This window comes from Scomber scombrus, chromosome 19 (assembly GCF_963691925.1).
Source record: "Scomber scombrus chromosome 19, fScoSco1.1, whole genome shotgun sequence".
NCBI lineage: Eukaryota > Metazoa > Chordata > Actinopteri > Scombriformes > Scombridae > Scomber > Scomber scombrus.
In genome coordinates this window covers 11,368,088-11,392,485 of record NC_084988.1, presented here as the reverse complement: position 1 = coordinate 11,392,485, position 24,398 = coordinate 11,368,088, and the positions used below count along the sequence as shown (strand labels likewise).

Below are 24,398 nucleotides of genomic sequence, written 5' to 3'. Positions count from 1 at the left end.
GCGGATGTAGACGGAATACACTTGTTGCGCTTCCAATCCCAGGAAGCGAAACACGCTTGGAGCTTGAGTGAACTGTTGGACCAAGAGGCATGGGGTGTTACATTAGTTTGGATCCAGAAACAAGCCGAAGACAGATCCGCTGTCTTTGATAAAGTTAAATATCAAAACAAACAAAAAAGAAGTAAGATTCCATTGACCTTGATGGCGGAACCCGTCGGTACTTAATCCTAGTTGGACCCCTAAATTTGGCATCTCACGGTTAACGGTAACGTCAACGTTTTTGCCCAAAATATTTACCGGCGACGTCAGCTTCCCAAGGGTGCCGTCTATTTGCTGAAACATAAGTTAGCACGCTAGCATTTGAGCTAGTTTTAGTTGTGGTTAATTGTATGAAGACATGCAAACTTGACAATGAAAAGTAGCGAATTGGTCTGTAAATAGTTAATCTTATTTTAAGGTAGTATTTAAGCAAAGTTGTAACGTTGTAAATTAACTATTAGCTAGATCGTTTGTAATATGGACGATGCATGGCTCAGGAGTAAGACAGCAGCAAGGATTTTGCGGTGTAACATTTACTTAGTGTTAAACACGAACCTCTCTAACTAATAGATTGCTGCGTATTGAATTAGGTCACTCTTGTCAATTCTTGGATCAGGCTATTCACCGGAAGGGGATTATTCTAACAACAAAGCCAGTAAACTCTTTTGTAGTCAATCACACCGGTCAGGTAGCCTACAAACTGCTGTAAAATACACACACATTGATATTTATTGGTTTATCCGGAGTGTTGACTTAAGGAACTAAATGTTATATTAAATTTACTAAATCCCTACTAAATTGGTAGCAAGTTTGAAATAGTCAAGTTAGGTAACTTAAAACGAAATTAAGCATTTAAGAGGATTACTTTACGATGAGTCTTGTGTTTGTCTAGCGGGGCATCTGTTTCAGCATGAGGTGTGAAGACTATCTTTTACCTTGTACAACTAAATGTAAAAGTATCATAACATGAAGTGATGGGGATGACCATATAGAAACTGCCATTCACCCTCTATTGCAGACAGTGTTTTTTCACTCGTATTTATTGTCTATTCCTGGATACTGTACTTTGTTCTGAGATATTTCTTCTCTCTGGTCTTTTAGGTTTGTCTATTGATGATGAGCCTCATGACTTCGTATATAGACACCATCTTTGAAGGGACAGCAAGGAGAATAATTTCTCTGGACTAAGTGAAGACCTCCCTCTTGAAGAAGTGTGAAACATGCCCTTGCCATTTGGCTTGAAACTCAAAAGGACTCGAAGGTATACTGTTTCAAGCAAGAGCTGTCTTGTCACTCGGATTCAGCTGCTCAATGGGGAGTTTGTTGAGTTTACACTTTCAGTGGAGAGCACCGGGCAGGAATGTTTGGAGGCAGTTGCTCAGAGACTCGAGTTAAGAGAGGTATGTGTTTTTCTGCAAATACCAAGTGCTGATTGTTCTTAACTATAATTTTTGTTTTTGAAACTCACCATCTCAGCAAGAAAGTGTTTTTGGTGAGGTTGACTTCTGGTCACATTCTTACGTGAACTTGTAAACAGAAACTGAGATAACCAGTTTGTCATTGTTTACTCATATAATGAAACTCTCCTAATCTCTTTCCTGTTTACGGCGTAATTTAGGACTTCGTCTATTACAGACTTTATGTTTTTAAGTTATTACATGCACATTACTAACTCATCATACACATTAGCAAACAGTAAACGTGTGATGTATGTTTTTGAAGGTTTTATGTACACAGATGTGTCCGCTCTCACAGAGCATTGGGCATTAAAGAAAAGAGTTTCTGAGTTAAGACAGAAGAAGGAGCTTGATGTTTGCATTTGGTCACTGTGAGCGCAGTGTCATCACATTAGTCATGAACTGAAAGTGATGTCAGACTTGATGCGTTTATACCCACTTACACCTTGCTGAATATACAAACCACCAGGTACAGGAACTTACAGTATGTGACAGATTCTGTTATTGTGCTGAATTAATGTAGCAGCTGCCTCACATTTGTCATCTTGTTTCACAGGCAGTGCTTTCTGAACACTTAGGTCACAACCATTCAGGAAAAAATGACAGGCCCCCACACCCAAATGTAGCCTTTTTCCAGTATAAAGAGGGTAATGCCATGTTGTTTGCTTTTTATTTCAGCAGCGTGCAATCATGCGGTTCTTTTGGATGCCAGCCTTTGATACAAAGGTCATGCATGTTCTGTTAGTGAAATTGAATTAGGGAACAGTTTTATTCTGACTTTGGCAACACACACACTACTACTGATATTTGTGTTCAGGGATTAGAAAACCAAAGTTGTCACACTTCATTCACATTTTTTTGCATGTCCTGCATAGATTACCAAGTTGTGGAATCAAGTCCAGAAACAGGTATAGTTTCAAACTCTGACTCTGTGAACTTTGAGTTGAGTTGAAACTGGGTTTCCCGAAACAGATCACTTCGCGTCTGTTACTGCGTTAACTTAGCCTGTGAACCTAACCTGCCTGGTTTTCTTCAACAAACCCAGAGCTTTTCTCTCTTTTCCCACACACTGTTTCATTTTCTTATTGATTCTGTCGGTATCATTAATTTTAAAAGTTTATGTTTTAGAGAGGATCATTGCTCGCAAGTGGAAGTTTTATTTTTAACACCGTGTAAATTAATAAGGTAGCTGGGGTATCCTCTGTTTAAGTAACAAAAACTCAGTTTGAAGCTTTAATGACTGATCAATGAATCATAATCTCATATTCTTGTGGTCAGACTGGTCACACTCCCATGGTTTAACTACATATTGAAATATACATACACTAGAATGTCGTTGAGCCCGTATTTGTATTTAAAATCGGGGTATAAAAATGTACATATCTAAAAATATTTTACCCTTGAAGCTTTTTCAACTGCAGATCATCAAAAAATCTATTATAGAGTCACACAATGAGATTACTATACTATTTATCTTCTAAATAAAATGTGGACAATCTATATATTGTATTTCATTTTCAGTCGCTGTAACCTGGAGTGACTACTTTATCTTCCATTAAAGAAATTCAAGTCTGGTAAATGACAAATGAATGGACCATGGGAAGTACAACTTCTTTTGCTGCTGCTGCTGCTGCTGCTGCTGCTGCTGTCGTTTTTTCTGCAGATATATGATAGTCTGCATACTGACATATGTCACACTCCTAGCTTCTGTGGTTAAAATGTACACTTCACCATGGTGAATTACAGTATTGGGGGTCTCACTGATCATCATGTACTCACTTAACCACGTAGTTAATGTGTTCAGTTGATTGAATGTTAATCACCTGTTCTGCAACCCAAAAAGCATCAGGTCAGAGTTCATCGTTTTGGTTTAGACTTTGTTAAACTTGCTTTGTGGAGCCTTTGTGCTTTGAGATCTGCGTTCACTCAGAACCAGACTGATGATGGTACGATGTAATGAGGACAAGAATTTTGTCTGTGTTGGACGTACGGTTATTTCTCTGCAAATAAGATGCCCTTTACTGCCTTACTGTTACTTTCTCAACTCACAATGAAAAACTTTTTGTGTTATATGTGATTATATTATACAGTTATATTTATTCTCAGATGCTATCAGTGTTAAATGATTATGTTGGCAAGTAATTTCCTAGTTGTGGTTTTTAGTGGCAGAAAATTACAATAGCTGTCTTTCAGCCATATTGTCCTTCCTAAACGTCGAGCCTACAGGGCTTACTTCACTTACTAGTGTTCATTATCAGATGTTCAGACAGTCACAAGACTGAACAGGGAGTGCCACCCAGAGAAGTTTACAATGGGCACATTTTTTAGTGAATTATTTACATATGTTATGAATATTGTGTAGATTATAAACTGACATTTATCTCAAGCAGTTGTTTATTACTGTTCTAAACTTATAGTTTTGGTGAGTTTGCATTCCTTCCTAAATTGGTCAGCCAGATTTACAAGTGATCACAGCATGGCTCAGGTGTAATGTTTGTGCTTTCTTTCTTTCTTTGCTTGTTAGATAACATACTTCAGTCTGTGGTACTTCAACAAGCAGAACCAGCAGAGATGGATTGACTTGGAGAAGCCGCTGAAAAAGCAGCTGGACAAGTATGGGCTGGAGCCAACTGTTTACTTTGGAGTTGTGTTTTACATACCCAGTGTCACCCAACTGCAACAGGAGATCACAAGGTGATGTGCCATCAGTGACTTGTCAGTGTCTTGTCTAAGCCACTAACTCTTTTAGCTTAGTATCAATTTATATTTAAAACACTGATCAAAAAAAGTTGTACATTTTTGTTATGAAATGAATATCAAGCAAAGTTTAGTGCAAACTTCTCAGGTGTTAGTTTCTGTCAAACTCTGGCCTGTAGAAAAAGAACTTGATCAGCACAATATGTGATTGATTTCCATTTCAACTCAGATTTCATGTTATTTTAATACAAGTACTTATGAGAAGTTTTGCTCTGTAATGACTTCACAGCTGTGTCTTTAAATGTAAACAAAGTTCTCACACTTGATTGTTGGACCCATGTCTTATTTCCCATTCTTAAATAACCTGTCTCTTTCCTCACAGATATCAGTATTACCTGCAGCTGAAGAAGGATGTTCTGGAGGGCAGGATCTCATGCTCTCTAGAGCAAGCCATCCGTTTAGCTAGCTTAGCAGTGCAAGGTAATCTGAATGTATACCATTAGTCTTGTAATAGAAGACTCAGATTTACAAGCATGGTACTAACTCAGGCAGCTTTATGTCTCACTGATGCAGCTTTAACAACTTGTGCATTTACAGAGTCATTTTCCATAAATCATGATATCTGACAACACCTGCTCAAACACTAAACTCCTCCTCAAATCGACCAGAATTCAGCTGGAAACATTAATTATGTGTACTGCAACTTTGTAAGGGTTAGTGTTTTACTTAACCACAATAAACCTATTGATTATCAAAGTTCCAATTGAATTTCCATTAGAGCAAGAGAAACTATATTTCTGCAATCCTAACTTGTCTTAGCAAGTGTCTGTTGCTCACAATAGTCTGTCTGAATGCTCTCTACAACCATTTATTTAAGGGTTTCACAGAGCATTTTCATGATTACTGTAATATACAGTATTTAACAAGCACTGTGAAACTTAGACCAGTCTATAAAATTGGTCAGGGGTGTGTTTGTCTGTGAATGAGAGCTCCCTTCTCATTAGCTTTAGCTCTGATATATCCTCCAACTTTTGCTCAGCCAGAAGAATCTCAAACACTGCTGGCAAAGTTATATCAGGCACTGCAACTTACTGGCCTAGGTGTTAGCATAGCAGAGCCACTGAGATCACTTACTGTTGAGGCCATGTTCAAATGACTGACTAGCATGCAGTTTGTGCCCTGGAGAAAAGCCCTAAAAAAACTATTTGCACATTGCAGACTAGTTAAATTGTCATGCAATCACAGCAATTTTTGTGTAAATAAAGCCCTATTTTGTGTCCCTGACAGGGATAATTTGGAGTGAAGGGCAGTTGTAGCTTTTGAGCATTGAGCACTGATGCCTGGGATACCCAACATAGCTGTGAGTGTTGCCAGCAGGCAGGCTAGAGCTGTAACACTTTTGGACCGCACGTTGTTAGACACTGAAGCAATTCCCTTCCATAACAAACGGGCCCCTCCTCTCCTAAAATTAGTCCGTGTCATCATACACTGCAGCTTTCCAAAAAGGCATTATAGCATTCTGCAGTTCTTGAATGCAGCTTTGTCTTTGTTCTAAATGCAGAAATGGACATGTAATAGGATTCATTCAGAGAGTGCAGAATGCTGGGCAGTATTTATTCATTTAGTGCATCTTTCTTTTTGCCCACAGCCGACTTTGGAGACTTCAATCGATATGATTCCCAGGAGTTCCTGCAGAAGTTTGTGCTGTTCCCCATTGTAGGCATTTCATTTTGTACTATCAACGTATCAAATGAAAAAGGTTTCAGATGTGTTTATGCTAGCGTTGTATCAATATTGACTCTGTCTTTGCAGGACTGGATCCAAGATGAGCGAGTACTGGAAGAGGCCACTCAGAAAGTGGCTCTTCTTTATCAGTCCTTCAGGTGGGTGACTTTCAAAACATCAGCCTCTCCCTGTGTGGATTGACAGACCAACTGCTTCACAAAAGAAAACACAATCCTTTTAATTTAACACCATTTGATCTATCCAGGCAGAGAGATTTTTTAATCTCTCATAATCTTGATTCATTTATAATGCCAAATTCCATTTACCTACATACATCAAAACTTTTATTCCAAGGCTTTATTTCTTATCTCTTTGGTTGCTCTCATGTCATTACCCAGCAGATGTTTGTTACCATTGTAACATTTTGAATTCAGCAAGAATTTAATAGATTTTTTTGGGATTTTTTTTAACTTATGATGTCAATTTCGTTGTACATGTACAATGACAATAAAGGCTACTCTTATTCTTACTTTAAAAAAAAAATTGCTTCCTGTTGGTTATTTTGTAACATTTTTTTTTTAATCTCAGGGGTTTGTCAGCCCCGGAGGCAGAGATGCTGTACATGCAGGAGGTGGAGAAAATGGAAGGATACGGCCAGGAAAGTTATCAAGCCAAGGTGAGTCCAAGCTGCAATCCCCAACAGCCCAAACCTGAGAGGAAGCATGAAACTTGTTTACTTTATTTTGGGTGAAACATGCTGTTCTAAATGTTGATCTTTTCCTTTTAATCTAAACAGGACAATACAGGCACAGATGTTACCCTGGGATCCTGCCTCGATGGCATCTTTGTCAAGCATAAAAATGGCAGACCACTTCTTTTATTTAGGTAAGTCTAAAAACCAACAAATCATAATGTTTGGTTTGTTTGACTTGATAGCAATGCCTAAAAGTTCCTAAAATACGATGTACTTCTCAATATGAAGAGCTGAATAAAAGCTTTGTCTGCTAACACTCTGTTAGCAGTAATCATATTGGATCAGATGATTCTGTCAGTATAAATTGGGATGTGTGGCACAGCTCTCAGCTATTCTTAGGGGAGGTAGTCTCCTGAAATGTTCCCTAATGCTCTCTAGACCTGAATGTGGCCCAAGAGGAAATGAGTCAGGTACATTGTGATAGCTGATAAAGATTGTGGGAGCTTTATTTATCACTCCAGTGAGTAAGTTAACATTCTTGACCTAGGCTGAACTGTATCTATGTACATACCATTATGAGTGCTAGATACTGTAGACTGACTCCCACATGCGTGTATGGCTTTTATTATTATGCTTTGTTAAAGCAGTGCCACAGTCTCTTTTAAAAAAATGCGGTGTGGTTTTTGGTGTAGTTAAAAATGTGACCGCCATGACATCATGTGTTTTTTTTTCCTACCTCTTTCTGTTTGCCGCTTAAATGGGCTGCGTAGGTGGAGTGAAATTAACAACATGAGTCACAACAGGTCTTTCTTTGCCCTGGAGCTAGCCAACAGAGAGGAGAGTGTTCAGTTCCAGACCGTAAGTCTCTGCTGTCGTTGCACCTTCTCTTCTCCTATACCCTTCTCCTGGGACATCGCAGTCTCTTATTGGATTTAGCAAAATTGGAAATGGGCCTCTGTGGTGGAGCTTACGTCAGCTAGTCTTAACAATACACCTGTGTGTGGGTGTGGGTGTTTGTGTGCGTGCGTGGGTGGGTGTGGATCATATAGTCACATACCATTAGCTGAAACTCAGTGTAAAAGTATTTGAGAGCATACACAGGAATTCTTAACTTTTAGATAACTAGGCAAACACCAACAATGTATTAAATATCTTGCTATCTAATGTTTGTTTTTCCCCCGTCTCCTTTTTTGTGTAGGAAGACATGGAAACCTCCAAATATGTGTGCCGGATGTGTCTGGCCAGACTCAAGTTTTATAAGATTAACAAGAGTAGCCTGTAAGTGTTTTTTAATTTGTTTTGTTTGTTTTAACATGTCTAGCCCAGTTCCTGTCTCGTTGTTACTTGTCTTCTCCTGCATGTGTCTCCTCTTTGGTGTAGCCTCACTCCGATCCTCCTCTCCTCCTCTCTCTTCAGAGAGGAGTGTGACCCCCTGCCTTCTGAGGGCTCCCAGAAGTCTCTTCTCACTCTATCCTTTCCTCGCTTTCCAATGCTCTCTCGTCCCTCTCTGCCTTCTAATAAGGGGTGAGCAACACAGTCAGCCACCGCCTACAGTATGCCTATCGAGCAGGTGCCAGCACCCATCCCTTCCTAACCACCTAGCCAACGATGCCACAGCAACAGGCTCTATATATATGAAATGGGACTTGGGTTGTGAAGCCTGTAGTTTTGTTTTTACTCCATGCATTTTGGGAAAGAATAGCCTGTGTTTTGATGAAGCAAATGAGGATCCTATTAAATTAAATTAAATTAAATTAAATTACATTACATTACATTGAATTAAAGTATTTAAAATGGGATGGGATCTTTATTCCTACCGTTATTGGTTTAATAAAGATAAATTAGATCCTATTTTTTTGTATTTTTTGACTTGAGGGCCAGTGGCAGCACCTGTTGTAGTTTTGAAATTAATTTAGTATCTTCAAATCTTTTTATTGGTTAACCTTTGATTAAGAAGTTGGGCGTGTTTAAAAAAAAAAAAAAAAAAAAAAAGCATGTCCATCAAAACAAAAACACATTACACAACTCATATTGAAAGCTACATGACAAAAACAAGATAGCCAAAATTAGTGTACTGGAGAGTTGTGTGACATGTTTTAATTTGATGAACCTTCATTGAAGCTCACACTGGTCTGCACCTTGCTATATGAGCATTCTCAAAGTTAAAATGCTGAATAATTAAAAGGTTTTGTAGAAAAACTATATACTATAAAGTATTGTTATTGTTGTACACTCATTTGTAGTATCAGGTTAGGTCATCATTTTTGACTCACATTCATTATCCCACCAGTCAAACGCAGCCCACAGTCGTCAACCCAGTCAGACGGAGATCTTCTACCAGAATATCTCTGGTAATGTCTATGCACACTCAAAACACACTCACTTTTCGCTGTTTGTATGGTTAGTTTGTAGATGCCTGTTGAATCTCTGGCTTGCATTGCATCACATGATGTTTGCTGAAATCACAATCAAGTCGCACATGTGCTACGATGCAGTTTATATTTAATTCTTTGCTCCCTGTATTTGGATCATATGAGCAGACACTGAATCCCCCTCTTGTTGATTTACAGCCAAAGCCTCAGAGCTACATGATGCCCCCTCCGCAAATGCACTACAATGGCCATTTCACAGAGCCTTACACATCATCACAAGGTAACCACACTAGAGACTGGCTTGCAAGTTGGATTAAAATGAAATCATGACATGATGTTTTTACTCTGTGTTCAGCTAAATTTACATGTCAGGTTGTTCTGTAATTATAATTCATTGCTCATCTTGAATGCTGTTTTGCTATTTGACAGACAACCTGTACATGAACAGTCAGAACGGCTACTACTACCACTCCCAGACCAGCCTGGACTGCTCTCCTCTGGAATACAACAGCGGGGGACGTTTACGAAACGGCAGCGTGTACAGCGCCCACAGCACCAGCTCTCTAACCAATCCTCAGCACTACCTTCAACCCTCACCCATGTCCTCCAATCCCTCTATCACCAGTGATATCACTAGGCCAGACTACGTCCCCTCGCACCGTCACAGCGCTCTCATCCCACCCTCCTACCGCGCCACTCCTGATTACGAGACAGTGATGCGTCAAAAGAACAGAGGAACAGGAGGAGGAATGGTTTTGTCTCAAGAGCATCGGCAGAGCCACTCCATGAGGAACCTAAACATCGGAAACTCATACGCCTACAGCAGGCCAGACCCTCTAGTTTACAGCCAGCCAGAGATCAGGGGGGAGCACGGTGGAGCAGCACACCACCACCACTATCCCTTCCATCTGGGCTCCAGCTTCCACAGCCCGTCTCCTTACCCCTACCCCACAGAGAGGAGACCTGTGGTGGGGGCAGTCAGTGTCCCGGAGCTCACTAATGTCCAATTACAGCAGGCCCAAGAGTATCCAGCCCCCAACATCATGAGAACACACGTGTACCGACCACCTCCGCCTTACCCATACGCCCATCCCCGTCCTGCTAACAGCACACCTGACCTGTCGCGTCACCTGTACGTCAGCAGTAGCAACCCAGACCTGATCATCACGCGGCGTGTGCACCACTCAGTACAAACTTTCCAAGAGGACAGCCTGCCTGTGGCTCACTCCTTACAAGAGGTGTCAGAGCCTCTTTTCTGCGGACCCACACACAGACACCCACATCATGCCCAGAAGCGTAATTCCATTGAGATTGCTGGACTAGCGCATAGTTTCGAGGGGATGAGGGTCAAAGAGCGGACCATGTCTTCTTCAGCAGCTGAAACGGCCACGCCCCCTCCAGTCCTGCATGGAGGTCGCTCTCAGGGATCTCAGCTCAACGTGTTCTTGGAACGCACAAAGACAGAGGACAGGGGAGACATTAAGGAGGACGTGCAGTACGGACACAAGAAATCCCTTTCGGACGCCACCATGCTGGTTCACAGTAGTGGTGAAGAAGAGGAGTTTGAGGACGACGGCGGACGCCACACTCCACTTTCTCAGGACGCTATAGCATCGATTGTTTCTGACCAGCAACCACAACAGCATCACAGCTTCACATCTCTCTCCTCGCTGACGCCTCAGCAACAGACCCCCATTGAGCCTCCTCCTGCATACCCCATAGGTTCCTCCCTGGACCCCTCTATAACCGGCTCCATGACCTACAAGGTTCACCCCCTGATCCAGGAGGGGGAGCCTCTGTACCTGCCGCCAGATTTACGGCAGCCAAGGATTATGCCCTCAGTCTCAGAGGGAGACCTGAGCGGCCAGGCCAAGCAGAAAACTAAGAAAGACTTCAAGAAGAGGCCTGTATCTGATGTGCCACCTGGGAAGAAAACAGTGGAAGGCTTGCCCCCTCCGGTGAGTCCAGGTCCCAGTCGCCTTCTCAGCTTAGAGCCATCCTGTTAAAGTATTTTCTTCTTGTTTTTTTTAACACTCCAGTCGTTAACTCAGAAATGAAGTATAATTTTATTTAATTCTAATTATCTATCCACGTTGTTTACATTATTTGCGTTTTACATTACTGTCATGGTGCAGTAACGCCAACTCTGCTTCGACTTCCTGGAGGTAAAATTGATTATTTAGCAGCAAATTAGTTCATGTTTTCAGTATGTTGAGTAGTCTGATTAATTTATTGCTCTCATATCACAGCTGTCAACCCACATGTCATTTCTATCTAAGCTTTAACACAAAAAAAATCTTATTTTCTAAAATAGTCAGTTGTAGACACTTGTTTTTGCTCAGTGACTTATATGTGCTTCATATCAACGTCACATGAGTATCAGCACGCAGAAAGTATTAGAGGTAGTTTCAGTGGCTGGAGTTGAATGACGTAAACAGGTTCACTTTGGCACATATTGAAAGAATGCAGTCGGGCTACCTGGGAAAACCGGACAGGTGACATTCTTGTAGCAGATCCCCATCGAGGCTGCGCCGTCCCTCCCCTCCTGTCTGACTGCTCACCATCTGTAAGGCTCAAACACTTTTATCACACACTCATTCTCAGTTTCTCTGTGTGTCTACTCTCCTGCCGTACCAGGGCATGAAGAAAGCAGCTAGGTCAGAGGTGAAGAAGATGGGCCCTCTGAAGGTGGCTCATCTCAATGGGCTGTCAGTGTCCAGGCAGCCAATGCACGACGAGGTCAAGGATGAGCCTGAAAGAGCCTCTAATGACGAGAGGGTAGGGTGCTTCAGAAATGTTGATTTTTTTGTCAGTGATTTGTTACTTGTTAAACAGTGGTTTATAAACATAACAACAACATAATGTAATGTTTAGTTAATGCAAAGTGAAATTAGTGACGCTTGTGTTTTGTTAAAGATTTGTCATTTAGGAACCCTGCTATGGAAAAAGCTCTTAACCAGGAGGTGCTGGTTGTGTTAGCGTTAGTTATGAAAGAGAAAGTCACTGTTGACAGACTTTGACAGCAACAGCTGAACAGGTCAGCCTTGTTAATCTTGATGCTTGTTGCTTTAAAAGTGAAGGCAAACTCCAGACACTTTAAAAAATAATTACCTCTCCAGGGAATGAAGTGGTCACTGTTAATAAGGTGTCATATATGAGCATGCGGTAGATTGACAAATGTCTCATACATAACAACAAAAGACGCAAATTAATACAGTCAGTCATACATTATAGATGTTTGCATGCTTCTTTATTTATTGCAAAATGTCACTACTGCAAATCAAATTTTATTCAAATGTATTATTATAATAATACTTGAATATTTTGACAGTTTCAGAAATAACTAAGTGTGGTGCTATATATTTTCAGTCACTTGTATTTCCTCACACATGCAAAAAAATGTGGTGTTTCCTGCTGTAACAAGACACCTCACACACGTTTACAGTAAACTGCAGTAAAAACAACCCTGCAGTAAAACTACAGTAATAGGAAGTAAATGTATTTTAGCTGCTCCTTTCTGTCCAGTGTGAAGTTAATGTTAATAATACAACAATTGTCAGTCATTCATGTGTCATGCAAAGCATCACTGCTGATAAAATTTTGACCAAAAATGGGATTATGTCTCCCTGCATCTCATCACAGCATTGATGTATTTTTGAAGTTAAACTGATCCGCCTGATGAAGTCAACATGAGGAGTCATGCCTGCATCATTTGTGACAGTGCTGTGTTTACCGTTGCCTTGTTTTTCAGTGTAAAGCGCTGGAGCAGCATATGGAGAGTGGCGAGCTGTTAAAGGAGTACGAGAGTATCCCAAAGCGTCGTCCGTCAGGGGAATGCACCATCGCCCAGCTGCCAGAGAGCGGAGACAAAAACCGCTTCCAAGACGTCCTGCCTTATGACGACACCCGAGTGGAGCTGGTTCCCACGAAAGAGAACAACACAGGCTACATCAACGCGTCGCACGTTAGAGTAAGTTATGCAGGGAGGAATTTATCACCCGTCTCTTCTAAAACATGAAGTTCAAGTTTACAAAGCACCCACACAACACTGCCCTGACTGATTTAATACTTGAGGCAGAATTTTAATGAGCAGTATAAAGAATATTAAATAGACATAAACAAAATTAAAATAAAAACATAACTGCACTGGTGAAGCATTTTATCTACACAGTGTATTCCTGTTACTCAACCCAGATTACCAGACATCCAAAAGCTTGTCATGAGCAGCAGGCATGTTACTCATCCAGGGCTGTTTGGTGGTTTGTGGGATCACTATGACTGTTGATGAGTCACATTTCACTCCTTCATTCTTACATTTATGTAATACAATTACTCTGCCGAAAATAATTTCATTTTCTGCTGCTCTGCCTCTCCGTTTATCGAGATATTTGTAATGATTTCCAGTGAGTGATTGCTTTAAGAGGGATATTTGTCTCTTTAGATAACAGTAGGTGGACAGGAGTGGAGCTACATCGCCTCACAGGGTCCCCTGTCGAACACATGCCAGGACTTCTGGCAAATGGTGTGGGAACAGGGAGTATCAATCATCGCCATGGTCACAGCTGAAGAGGTACGCTGATTGCATATAGTTTCACATTTATTAATTCTCGTCACTTCCTGGATTGACTTTTTCCCACGCAATTTGGTTTCTCCAGGAGAGCGGCAGAGAGAAGAGCTTCCGGTACTGGCCCCGACTCGGCTCGCGACACAACACGGTGACGTACGGCCGCTTTAAGATCACCACACGGTTCCGCACAGAGTCTGGCTGCTACGCCACCACAGGGCTGAAGATCAAACACCTCCTGACGGGCCAAGAAAGGACTGTCTGGCACCTGCAGTACACAGACTGGCCGGACCACGGCTGTCCCGAGGACTTCAAAGGCTTCCTCAGTGAGTGGGATCACGATCAGTCTGTCTGGTGCTTTTATGCTCAGATCTCTGTTTCTAAAAACGTCATCTTTTTATGTTTGCATCGGTAGACATATTCACTTTATAGCCAATGAAAATGTTAGCTTAGTTATAAAATGTTACTAAGAAAAGTTTTTTTTTTTTTTTTAAGATTTATGATAAAAACACAATTTATTAACTTAATATTTAATTAAATCTCAAGCTAATGTTCCCGTCTTTTTCCAGCCTACCTGGAGGAGATCCAGTCTGTGAGGAGACACACTAACAGCATCAGTGACCCAAAGAACACCAACCTACCTGTGCTGGTCCACTGCAGTGCTGGAGTGGGACGCACTGGAGTGATCATCCTGTCCGAGATCATGATAGCCTGTCTAGAACACAATGAGGTAACTTAGTCACCTTCACAACACCAAATCTACTGTACATCATCTCCAACTGTTTGTTCAGTTATTTTAGATTAAAAGTCGCCAGGTTTATCTGTCTCACGCTAAAGTTCTGTTTGTTTCAGATGCTGGATGTCAGAACTGTCCTGTCGAAGCTGCGTAATCAGAGGATGATGATGGTTCAGACCTTGTCTCAGTACACCTTCATTTACAGGGTCCTCATCCAGTACCTCCGCAGCTCCAGGCTAATCTGAGCGCAACACATCTTCATTCCCCAGCACGCATAGTCATCACGGATGACTGTAAAATGGAATTAGCAGGTTTGTGCCAATCTGCGCTGCGTTGCTGAAATGCAGCAGTCGGTATTTGATGGACCCCGTTTTGGCCAAGTATTAAATCAGACAAAGCTCATGGAATAATGTGAGGATATACAAGAAGCAATGCCACATGAAGGAACGTAAAGGACTTGTGACCTGCCTCTAAACAGTATTATTTTTTTTATTTTTTTTACATACATTATTGCTTAATAAAGCCCAGCACTTTTACAGTACCTTGCTGTACATAATGAACCAATGTTAAGCTGCATTAAAACAATCTTTATTGTAGATGTCTATCAAAACAGTCAATGTATTTTCATTGGACTGAGGTCACTTTTTAAATGAACGTTACTGGATTGCTGACGAGGTAACTATTGGTTCTGAGAATGAAGGACTCGAGTGATGGAGCGAGAGAAAAATGTCTAAAACGAAGGTCTGATAAGAGAGCCCAGAGTTCAGATGGATTTTGTCATGTGGCCTATGATGGAAAAGGCACGTCTCCCTGCATTTAACTAAATGAGAATATATAGATTTACATTTAACAGAATGATACTTATGTCACATATAAATAGATACAAACAACAAATGTATTTGATGTCTCAGTGGATAATTATGATCTTCATTGGTTTTTGTAAAACACTGGATTGTTGGAAAGTAGAGATGCTTTGCACAGATTCCAGAAATCTGTGTAGTGGAGTAAAAAAAAAAGACGGCAGACGGTTTTTGGGTTGAAAGTAAAACTGGAAAATTAATTTTATACACACATTTTTCATTACTTTTTTTTTTTTTTTTAATCCTGCGATCTGCTGAATAGTTGAACTCTGAGTGCTGTATTTTAGCAACAACAAAATACATTCAAATCTATGTTGTGCCTAAATGTGTATTGTAAAGTCAAAAGGGCTCTGTATTTTTGCATAATATGAAGGAACATTTTCTCATTCAGTGTCATGTATTGCTTGTTTGATTGCAGTGATGTGTTAACAATGCCAATCGATACATCAAAAAGAAAACTATCACATTCATAGTGATCATATTTGGTTCAGACCTCTAAAATCATGTGAACTGCACCTGTTTTATTTAAGTAAAACAAAGCCTCGAGAACATCTAGTAGAGTAATAGAGTTCAGTGCAGTGTGTTGGGTTTGGCTGCGGCACTCAGTATTAGTGTGAAGTAGAACGTGTGAGTGAGGGATCGACCATCTCCAGTTGCAGTATTCTGGCTGCTGCTCGTTCTCACCTCAGTGAGAAATGTCCCTCTGCAGAGACACATCCTGCTCTTATAAACGGCCTCCTGACTATTAACGACCACTTGCACCATCACATTTGACTGTTTCCTTTCTGCAGCTACAGGAAGTATTTAAAACTCGGTAATCAATTCAAAATCACCCGTGCTGAGAGGACGTATACATGCACTACAATGTTTACATTAAGTTACGTGTTTTTAATAATATATTTGATATACAATAGTCAGCGAATTCAAGACGCCAACTTCATTCATAATGTGGCCAAAGTGAAGTGATCGTTAATCCCTAATTTTTTCTTAATCAGATGTTTTTCTTGACAAGTTTTTGGTGTCAAAGACGCATGAGCAGTGACCTACTTAACTGGAGAAAAATGCATCTTAACGACGTTTAGATGTATTTTAACTGGATCTTATGGATTTGCTGCAGGTTTTTGTTTTTGCTTTTTAAAAAGATGCTGATTGAGTCTTAGTGTGAAGACTGAAGAGAATTATTTTCTTTTTTGTGTGGCCAAGGTGTAACCATTTTGTCTATGTACAGGTCTGTTCATAATGTACACAATGTAAAATTCTGCTTATGACAAATATTGGTTATTGTAAAAAACTATGTATAAACTGTATCTATTGAGCAAAACCGGTATGCCATTGGAAGAAAAAAAAAGTGTAGAAAATCTTTTCAGCCAAGAATAAATATTTGGAAATAACTTTGGTCTGGTCTCTACGGTTCTGTCTCTTCATTTACATCAGTGCATTACACCACCTTGTGGTAGAAATTAGCTGGTGACTCATAATCACACAAAAAGGAGTGTACAGTATTGGAGAAAAATCTTTATTAAATAAATTCAGAGGTGAAAAATGATCACGATAACAGCTGGTACAGAATCTGCGTTCTGAAATGTAAAGGAAACCTGTAAAATGTTTAAAAAGTGTAATCTATCATCCTTCATATGGATTAGTTTGTTTGCAGTGGAGGACACAAGTGGTCCTCCACTTGTGTTACACTGATGTCTTAGTATCCTCAGTTTGTTCTCTGACAGGTAGCAGCAGTTTCAGTCGTCACACAGACACTAATAACCAGATCAGATGCCAACATTAAATCCCTTTAACACTGTCATCTGTGTAACATGCAAAACATTTAGACTAGATGACTTGCATTTTATGAAAGATATTATAATTGGTTTACTTTTGTTTTTGCTTCTTACACGTCAACCTTTCTTTAATCTGCTATGACAGTCAACTTTAGGTTGTGGACTGTTGATCAAGACAAAAAAACACACATTTGAGTTTGCATTTTAGGATTTTAGAAACCCAGCAGCTAATTGATTCATCTAAAGAATAGATTAATTAATAATACAAATATCTGTTAGTTGCAGTCCTAACCTAAACACATGGTTTAAGATGCACCATTATGACACAATGTGGATATCAAACGTATTTTTGGATTTGTAAAGACATCATTACTGCTAGTTTCAATTAAAAAACACTGAATACAAAAACACAACAGTACTATACCAAAAGTAAAAATAGGAGCATTTATTAATCATCCAAGTGAGATGCTGCCTGTCTGACATCTGACTTTTAAAAATGTGTTCTCTTCCCCTACTGACGAAATAAATCGAGTTCATGTAGAAACAAGAAAATATCAGTGGATATTAATACTGGTACCGTCCTCTTTTTCCTCCATGTCCACTGTGTCCTCCTTGGTTCCATCCGCCTCCTCTCCAACCACCACCTCCACCTCCTCCTCCTCTTCCACCACCACCTCGTCCACCACCACGGCCTCCCCAGCCACCCCCTCCTCCATCTTGTCTTTTCTGCCAGGGTGGCATCTCTGGAGGCGGGGCTGCAATCTCTGAGGGACGTCCTCCTCGGTCTGGCACTCTCCCCATGAGGATCTGTGGACAGGAGAGGGGAGACATGCCTGTTTTAGAAGAGAACATCACTTTGAAGACGTTTATAATGAAGAGGGAAACGATCTTCTGTACCTTGTTGACGGCACACGTTGTCTTCTCTCTGCTGGAGCCGCTGCTGGTCTTCACCACGTTGCAGAGGTCTTCTCTGGCGGCAAGCAGCTCGGCCGTGTCCACCATCGACTGTGGCCTCAGAGAGTGTCTCCTGGGCTGGTAGGCCCCCGCCATGCTGTCCACTTTTGCCTAAAAAAACCCCCCAGACATGCACATGATTAAAACAGCTTCTACAGAAAAAGGGATTATGCTCCAGGAAAAAGGAAAAATATTGATCTCAAATTACTTTATAATTACCACATCTCACAGATTCAACACCTCTATATTAACTCAGTTTAGATTAATTTGAATTAGAGGAAGGGGACATTGGTTAGCTGCGTGACTAACAGATGAACGTGCCTTAGCTCTGTCTGACCACCCGAAGGATTGAATTGTGACGTCCAGACGCTTGATGAGCATCCTGCGCCGACACTCGTACTCCGACGACAGAGCTGTGTTTATGTTGTGCAACTTCTCCTGTGGAGACAAAAAAAGTGATATCAATTCAAACTTTACTGTTCATAATACAAAAACACAGTCAGTCACTGATACACAGATATGAGAATTCACACAGCGTTGTTCATTTCACATGTTTATCTACTTACCCACTGCTCACTGCTGAGAGATTTCTTCAGCACCGGGTTTCCAATGGAACCATCTGGGAGATCTTCAAGTACCTTTTTAACCTGTGATGACACACAGAGTTTCATGCATCAGCATTAGTAACACACTGTTTGCAGTTCACTGATTCACTGACAGATTTGAAGCTTTCTTTGTCAAACACAAGTTTAGTGCATATTAATAATATGCCTGTTTGAAACGGGCTCTGGCAGCAACTTCAACACATAGAGAAATGAATACAGTTGATGTGAGGTGTGAATGAATATATACACCAACAACATGAAAGACACTAACATGCTATCATACACAGATTATATAAATAATAGGCTGAAGTCCAGTAAATACATGTTCCTTTCTCAATTCAAGTAAAATAAAGGCTGCGTTTAAAAAATAAAATAATGTGTATTCTAAAATAAAGTGGATCGATCATATTGAGCTCTTAGGTCAACAAACTGGTTTGGAACAGCATCTTTGAATTTTTGGACGGTTGATCAGACAAAAAAAAAATCACAATGATCTTTAAGAAATTAAAGAAAAATAGACAAAATGTGGAGCCAAATCAAATGTTATCACTGGTGGTGACCCTGATATTAAATGTACTTTATATGACAAAAGCCCTACCTTGTCTTGTATTTGGGAGAAGACGCCTGCTGCATCCTGGTCTCGGGGCTCTGGGAGGTTCAGTGTTTGACAGATTTTCAGGAGCTCCTGGAACTCCGGCCTCTCGTCTTGCTGTTTATCAGAAACGTGTCTGCTCCTCACGATATGAGCCGCCTGAAGCTCTGAGCTTAGAAACACTTACAGAAAAAAGAAAGACATATCTTATTATAAAGTTACAGAGCTTGTAGCACAATGACTGGAATGAGCATGAGGTGATTACATACAGACGATCTTTAGGTGATCTTTTGTATCTCGAGTGCTGCCCTTAAGAATTCCTGAGATGACTTCTTCATGGGGACAGTGCAGCTCCCTCAGCAGACCGCTCATCTCCACCTGGAGGCTTTCCAGGTCATCTGGAGGAGCAGAGAAAGATTAAATACGTTTAATAAACATTTTTCTTCTGAGCTGCAGCATCCTCTCTGTCAACATCCATGGAGGAGTTGAGGTGGATGAGGCTCACCTGGATCAGAAGTGATGCTCTCCTCCACATCACAGAGCAGCTTTAACCTGGATGACAGCCACCTGCACAGGTCCACATACTCCTGAGAGGACAGGCCTGCCTGTGCAGCTTCGAGCAGCGCCTTCTCCTCCATGAGGGGGCCGTCATAGCTGAGGAGAGAAACACAGTCAAACCAGCGTGAACGACATGTTAGATAAATGTAATGAGAAGCGCAGCCACTTTAAATCCATCGTTATCCATTTCAACACAGAGACTGACAACATGACGTTGGATGAGACGCTAAATGCAAAGCTAACATGCTAGCAGAGAGTTAGCTTACCCGAGCTCCTCTAAAGAGTCTAAAAGGTCAAACTCCATTGTTGATAGACAGCGTTTATTTGGTTACAACATGACGACGTTTCGACAACAAGAGTTTCAATGCAGATATATTTTGAGTCCATTCATTTCAGAGGCGCTATCATCATGCCTGTTTGCTTTTCCGGTTTCGTACGCGAACCGGTAGGAAACATGTGATGCTCGATCTGTAGTTCCGCTTCAGACGTTCCGCTCCAGTGTAGACTGAGGCAGAAACGACACAGTAGAAAATGGAAATAAAAGATTACATTCGACTCATATCGAAGCCTGTGTGATGAAAAAAAGATCCTGTAAGTCAATATAATGGGAAACTTTCTCAAAATAATGACTAACTTTCTCAAACTAATGACTAACTTTCTCAAAATAATGACTTAGTATCTCAAAATAATATGAAACTATCTCAAAATATTGACCTAGTATCTGAAAATAATGAGAAACTATCTCAAAAATAATGAGATACTAATAAGTCATAGGATAAGTCATTATTTTGAGAAAGTTTCTCATTACAATTGCTTACATTATTTTTTTTTCCATCACACTGGCAGAAATGGGCTTACATAGACTCAAATATTAGCAGTGAAATGTAGTGAAGTTTTAACTTTGTACTGTTATATTAATACGTATGACTCCCATCTTTAAACATACTTCAGATTTAGAAATGTAGAATGTTTTAGAATTATTTTTTTAAAGTAGATTTTGACATGTAGTTTCATTCAGTTTACTTATTACCTAATGTAATGTATGAATCTGCAAAATAACTGGAACTGTGGTGGTGGAGTAAAAGTACATAATCGAGTAAAATTTACGATAAATTATATTGTAATGCCTCAGAATTAACTTGAATAACTTGATTAAATTTCCCAGTTGCAAATGTTTTCCTTCACAAACATCATGTTTTGTTCATCATTGTTTACAAAAATGTGAGGAAAATGGTGTTTTCATAGGAGGCAATTGGAAATCAGTTAAGAAGGTTCTAGCTTGTAAATTATTGCAAAATAAGCTACTCCCTAAATGTAATTATCAGTATAATACAGTGTATTGTCACCTCCTTTAAGCTTTTGAAACATATTTAACAATTTTACTCATTATTGTCTTCATTTTTTAAATAATTTCACAGATCCTGAGCACAGTATATCATTGACTAAAATGCAGAATTATGTTTCACTGGAGATTTCAGTCCTGAGAGCTGTACTTGAAATATTTTCAAATGAGGACGTAGGTTACTTATATTTCCTCCCCGTCACATTAGACTACAGCATACTTAACAACACCTACATCTGGCCTCCAGCTGCTGTTTCCAGTCTCGACCATCCAGACGTGGTATGGATTAACAGAAACACAATGAAGTACACATGACAAAAGATTAAAACTCACCATTTTATTATGATAATGTTATTTGATATGTCAAATTACAAGTGTATGATGTAACATAAAAACAGTTACAAACATATGTATGCATATTTACATTATATATTTATGAAAGTAACAAGCTACATCTGTATAAAGAAAATACAACTATGACATGAGTTATTGGGACTATAAATTTTACATCATATACTTGGTATTCTCGAACCATGAGAAGAAATACCTAGACGTGTAGAAACCAATAGAACCAGAACGAGAGATGTTATAAGATGGAAACTAGGATGGACGTGAGGCACTTTTTTGAGGTTGTCAGGATGTGAAAGCCGATGGCACTAAGAAACACAAAAGCAAAATAAAAGAAAAAAGAAAAAGATGCACAGGAAAGAAATATGCACAAAGAAGAAGAGAGAGTGAAAGTAAGAGAAAAAAAGAAAGAAAAAACAGGCAGTGTTTACAGAATAGTTAAGAGTAGTACCATTTATACTGCAAGTTTCAAAACACAAATGTCTTCCACTATTTAGAACTAATCACATAAATGTTACGTCAAGCGCTGTAAGATGAAAAAAAGCTTACATATAGTATCATCAGTGCACCAAAAGCATTGGAGAATTGAAACATAACCACTCAACTGCTGTGAAAAGTAACCTTTTTAAAACAATACACTGAAGAGAAACAGGTTTATATAGCTTTTTTCTTTTTTTAATCTACACAATGTCAAGAATGTACACTTGTATGCATTCCCCAAAGATATGCACAATTTTCCAAGATTGAAAGAGGATAAAAGACTAGCAGCAAAGTGGTTAAAACTGAAGTCTTATATAATGCAGGTCAAAAAAATATATATATTAAAGCGGACAGACACATGTTGCATATATAATACAGTACATGACAGGAAGTTTGCACTGTGCTGGTTAATGCAGAATGAGAAGTGTTATTTCAGCATTCTCTACACTTTGTATAAATGCACGTCCTACATTTTTGCTTCTCAGCCAGCAAGTTTTAATCAGGTTCATCAAACCTTGGTTCAGCTTGCAATAATGCAGGGCAATCCAATTACAATGGGAGAATATGACAACCAACCAACCATTTGGTTAAACACCAACCCCACACACACACACGCTGGAAAGACACACACAGGCACACATACACACACACACACACACACACACACGCTCTCACACACACACACACACACACACACACGCTCTCACACACACACGCACACACACACACACACACACGCACACACACACACACACACACACGCACACACAAACACACAAATACACAAACGCAGAGCAATCAAACTCACCGTTGTGGTTATATGCTGTTGGAGAATTAGGGTTTAACAGTCGTTCATAGCTAATTTTTCTCTGTCAATACGATAAAATTAGTGATTGTATCTAGCAGCTTTATATGTATGTATGTATATATATATATATATATATTTATATATCAAACTTTTGAAACGAATGGACTGCCACTACTGTACCGTGTTAGCACTATCCTTCCATCTACCGTACAAAACTAGAGAGAAACTCTATTAGAAGCTCAATAGTCATTTCCATCACAAACGCCCTCTACTTTTCAATGTGAAATAATACTAAAAGGTGACCTATGTACATAATGCTGTCAATTGAAGCTACAGTATATGCTGACAGCAACGATAAATACAGCTCTATCTTTAAAATTTCAAAGACAAATAAAGCTGGGATTATTATCAGTACTTAAATATAGTGTTAAGTATTTACAGATGTTTGGAGTTTGGTACCAGGGGTTGGTTGTCTACCTATATAACGTTAAAGTGTCCTGTCCCGTCGCTGACTCAGTCTGCAGAGAGGTCGATGTGTTTTCCCATGTTAGAAAGTTTGCATAGAAAGTAAAGGGAGCGTTGGTGTCGCTGGCCAGTCGGGGATGAAGTTAGAGATAAATGTCTGTCCTGTGATGCAATCAGATCAACACAGGTACCACCAGGAGTGACAGGAGGTGAGAAGATATGCATATCTGTTAGTTACAGCACATGGATGTTCTGCTGTTATAAACTGAGGTCTATTACAATAAGCATTCATTTAAAACAAGCCAATGCCTTGGTTAGGAAACATTTCGACAACAGTTTTGTGAGCATGATGTTAAATTTGACATTTTTTGCTCTTTCAGGTGGGAAATGGGTTTCAAACACAGTTCAACTCTGGTTTACAGTCTGTCTAATCCCTGTTTCCCAAGAATCTTTAAAGCAAAGTTTGTCATTTTTAGGGTAATATTCCTATTTTTTTTCTTGCTGAGAGTTCGATGCAGAGATTGATACCGCTCTGATATCTGTGCTCTAAATACACAGCTGGAGCCAGCAGCTATCAGTTAGCTTGGTAAAAAGACTGGAATCAAATGGAGACAGCTAGTTTAAATCTGCCTATCAGCAACTCTAAAGTTCACTAACAAGCTGTATCTCATTTTTAATTCAAACAATAACCAAAGTATAAAACTGAGATTTGTGTTATGTGTGGGACTATTTCTTTTGTCAGGCACATTAACTTCCTGGAAGCTTTGCTGGTTTCCTGGCAACCTCAAGCCCTTCCTAAGCCCTCCAATAAACAGTGCTGTAAAACAGGAAATTGTCATTTTTACACATCCTACTGTAATTTTATATGGATTAAACAAACTTGATATAAAGAGTTAATTAGTGAGCTTTAAAGGTGCCTGTGCTTTGGAGCCAGGCTAGCCGTGTCCCCCTGTTTCTACTCCTTAGGTTAAGCTAAGCTAATCTGCTGATGGCTCCAGCCACATGTTGAAAGTACAGACATGAGAATGATACTGATTTTCCAATCTAACTCGCAGACAGAAAGTGAATAAGCTGATTTCTCCCAAAATGACAAACTATTCCTTTAAAAGTTTGATCATTTCTTTGCACACAGACAAAGACGGGAAACAGGATGCTGGTCAGTGCTGTCAAGACGTCAAAGCCTTATTCACATAGTCAGTGGTGATGTTACACAACATCAAATCACCAATGCATATGAAGACCTATGCACGCAAACGCACACAGACACACACACAGTCACACACACACACACAAACATCTCTATGTGTTTTTTTTAATAGCTAAGATA

The 24,398-nt window shown here is 39.9% G+C and overlaps 2 protein-coding genes across 2 annotated transcripts; one reads left to right on the top strand and one right to left on the bottom strand.

Annotated features, from left to right (window-relative positions):
- Positions 1–61: 61 nt before the first annotated feature.
- On the top strand, positions 62–16,535 carry ptpn21 (protein tyrosine phosphatase non-receptor type 21). Its single transcript, XM_062440203.1, has 19 exons — positions 62–265; positions 1,141–1,439; positions 4,021–4,190; positions 4,576–4,673; positions 5,842–5,909; positions 6,006–6,076; positions 6,507–6,594; positions 6,715–6,803; positions 7,383–7,470; positions 7,811–7,890; positions 8,903–8,963; positions 9,183–9,264; positions 9,414–10,942; positions 11,622–11,762; positions 12,736–12,954; positions 13,426–13,554; positions 13,640–13,874; positions 14,118–14,278; positions 14,401–16,535. Exons 2-19 carry the CDS (start codon positions 1,260–1,262, stop codon positions 14,527–14,529), a joined length of 3,618 nt encoding a protein of 1,205 aa, XP_062296187.1. The 5' UTR covers positions 62–265; positions 1,141–1,259; the 3' UTR covers positions 14,530–16,535.
- Positions 16,536–16,657: 122 nt separating this feature from the next.
- fam98b (family with sequence similarity 98 member B) lies at positions 16,658–20,049 on the bottom strand. Its single transcript, XM_062440399.1, has 8 exons — positions 19,895–20,049; positions 19,576–19,724; positions 19,340–19,468; positions 19,077–19,252; positions 18,440–18,520; positions 18,195–18,311; positions 17,817–17,984; positions 16,658–17,726 (listed from the first exon to the last, which is right to left on the bottom strand). The coding sequence occupies exons 1-8, from the start codon at positions 19,930–19,932 to the stop codon at positions 17,484–17,486; spliced, it is 1,101 nt and encodes a 366-aa protein (XP_062296383.1). The 5' UTR covers positions 19,933–20,049; the 3' UTR covers positions 16,658–17,483.
- Positions 20,050–24,398: the final 4,349 nt, after the last annotated feature.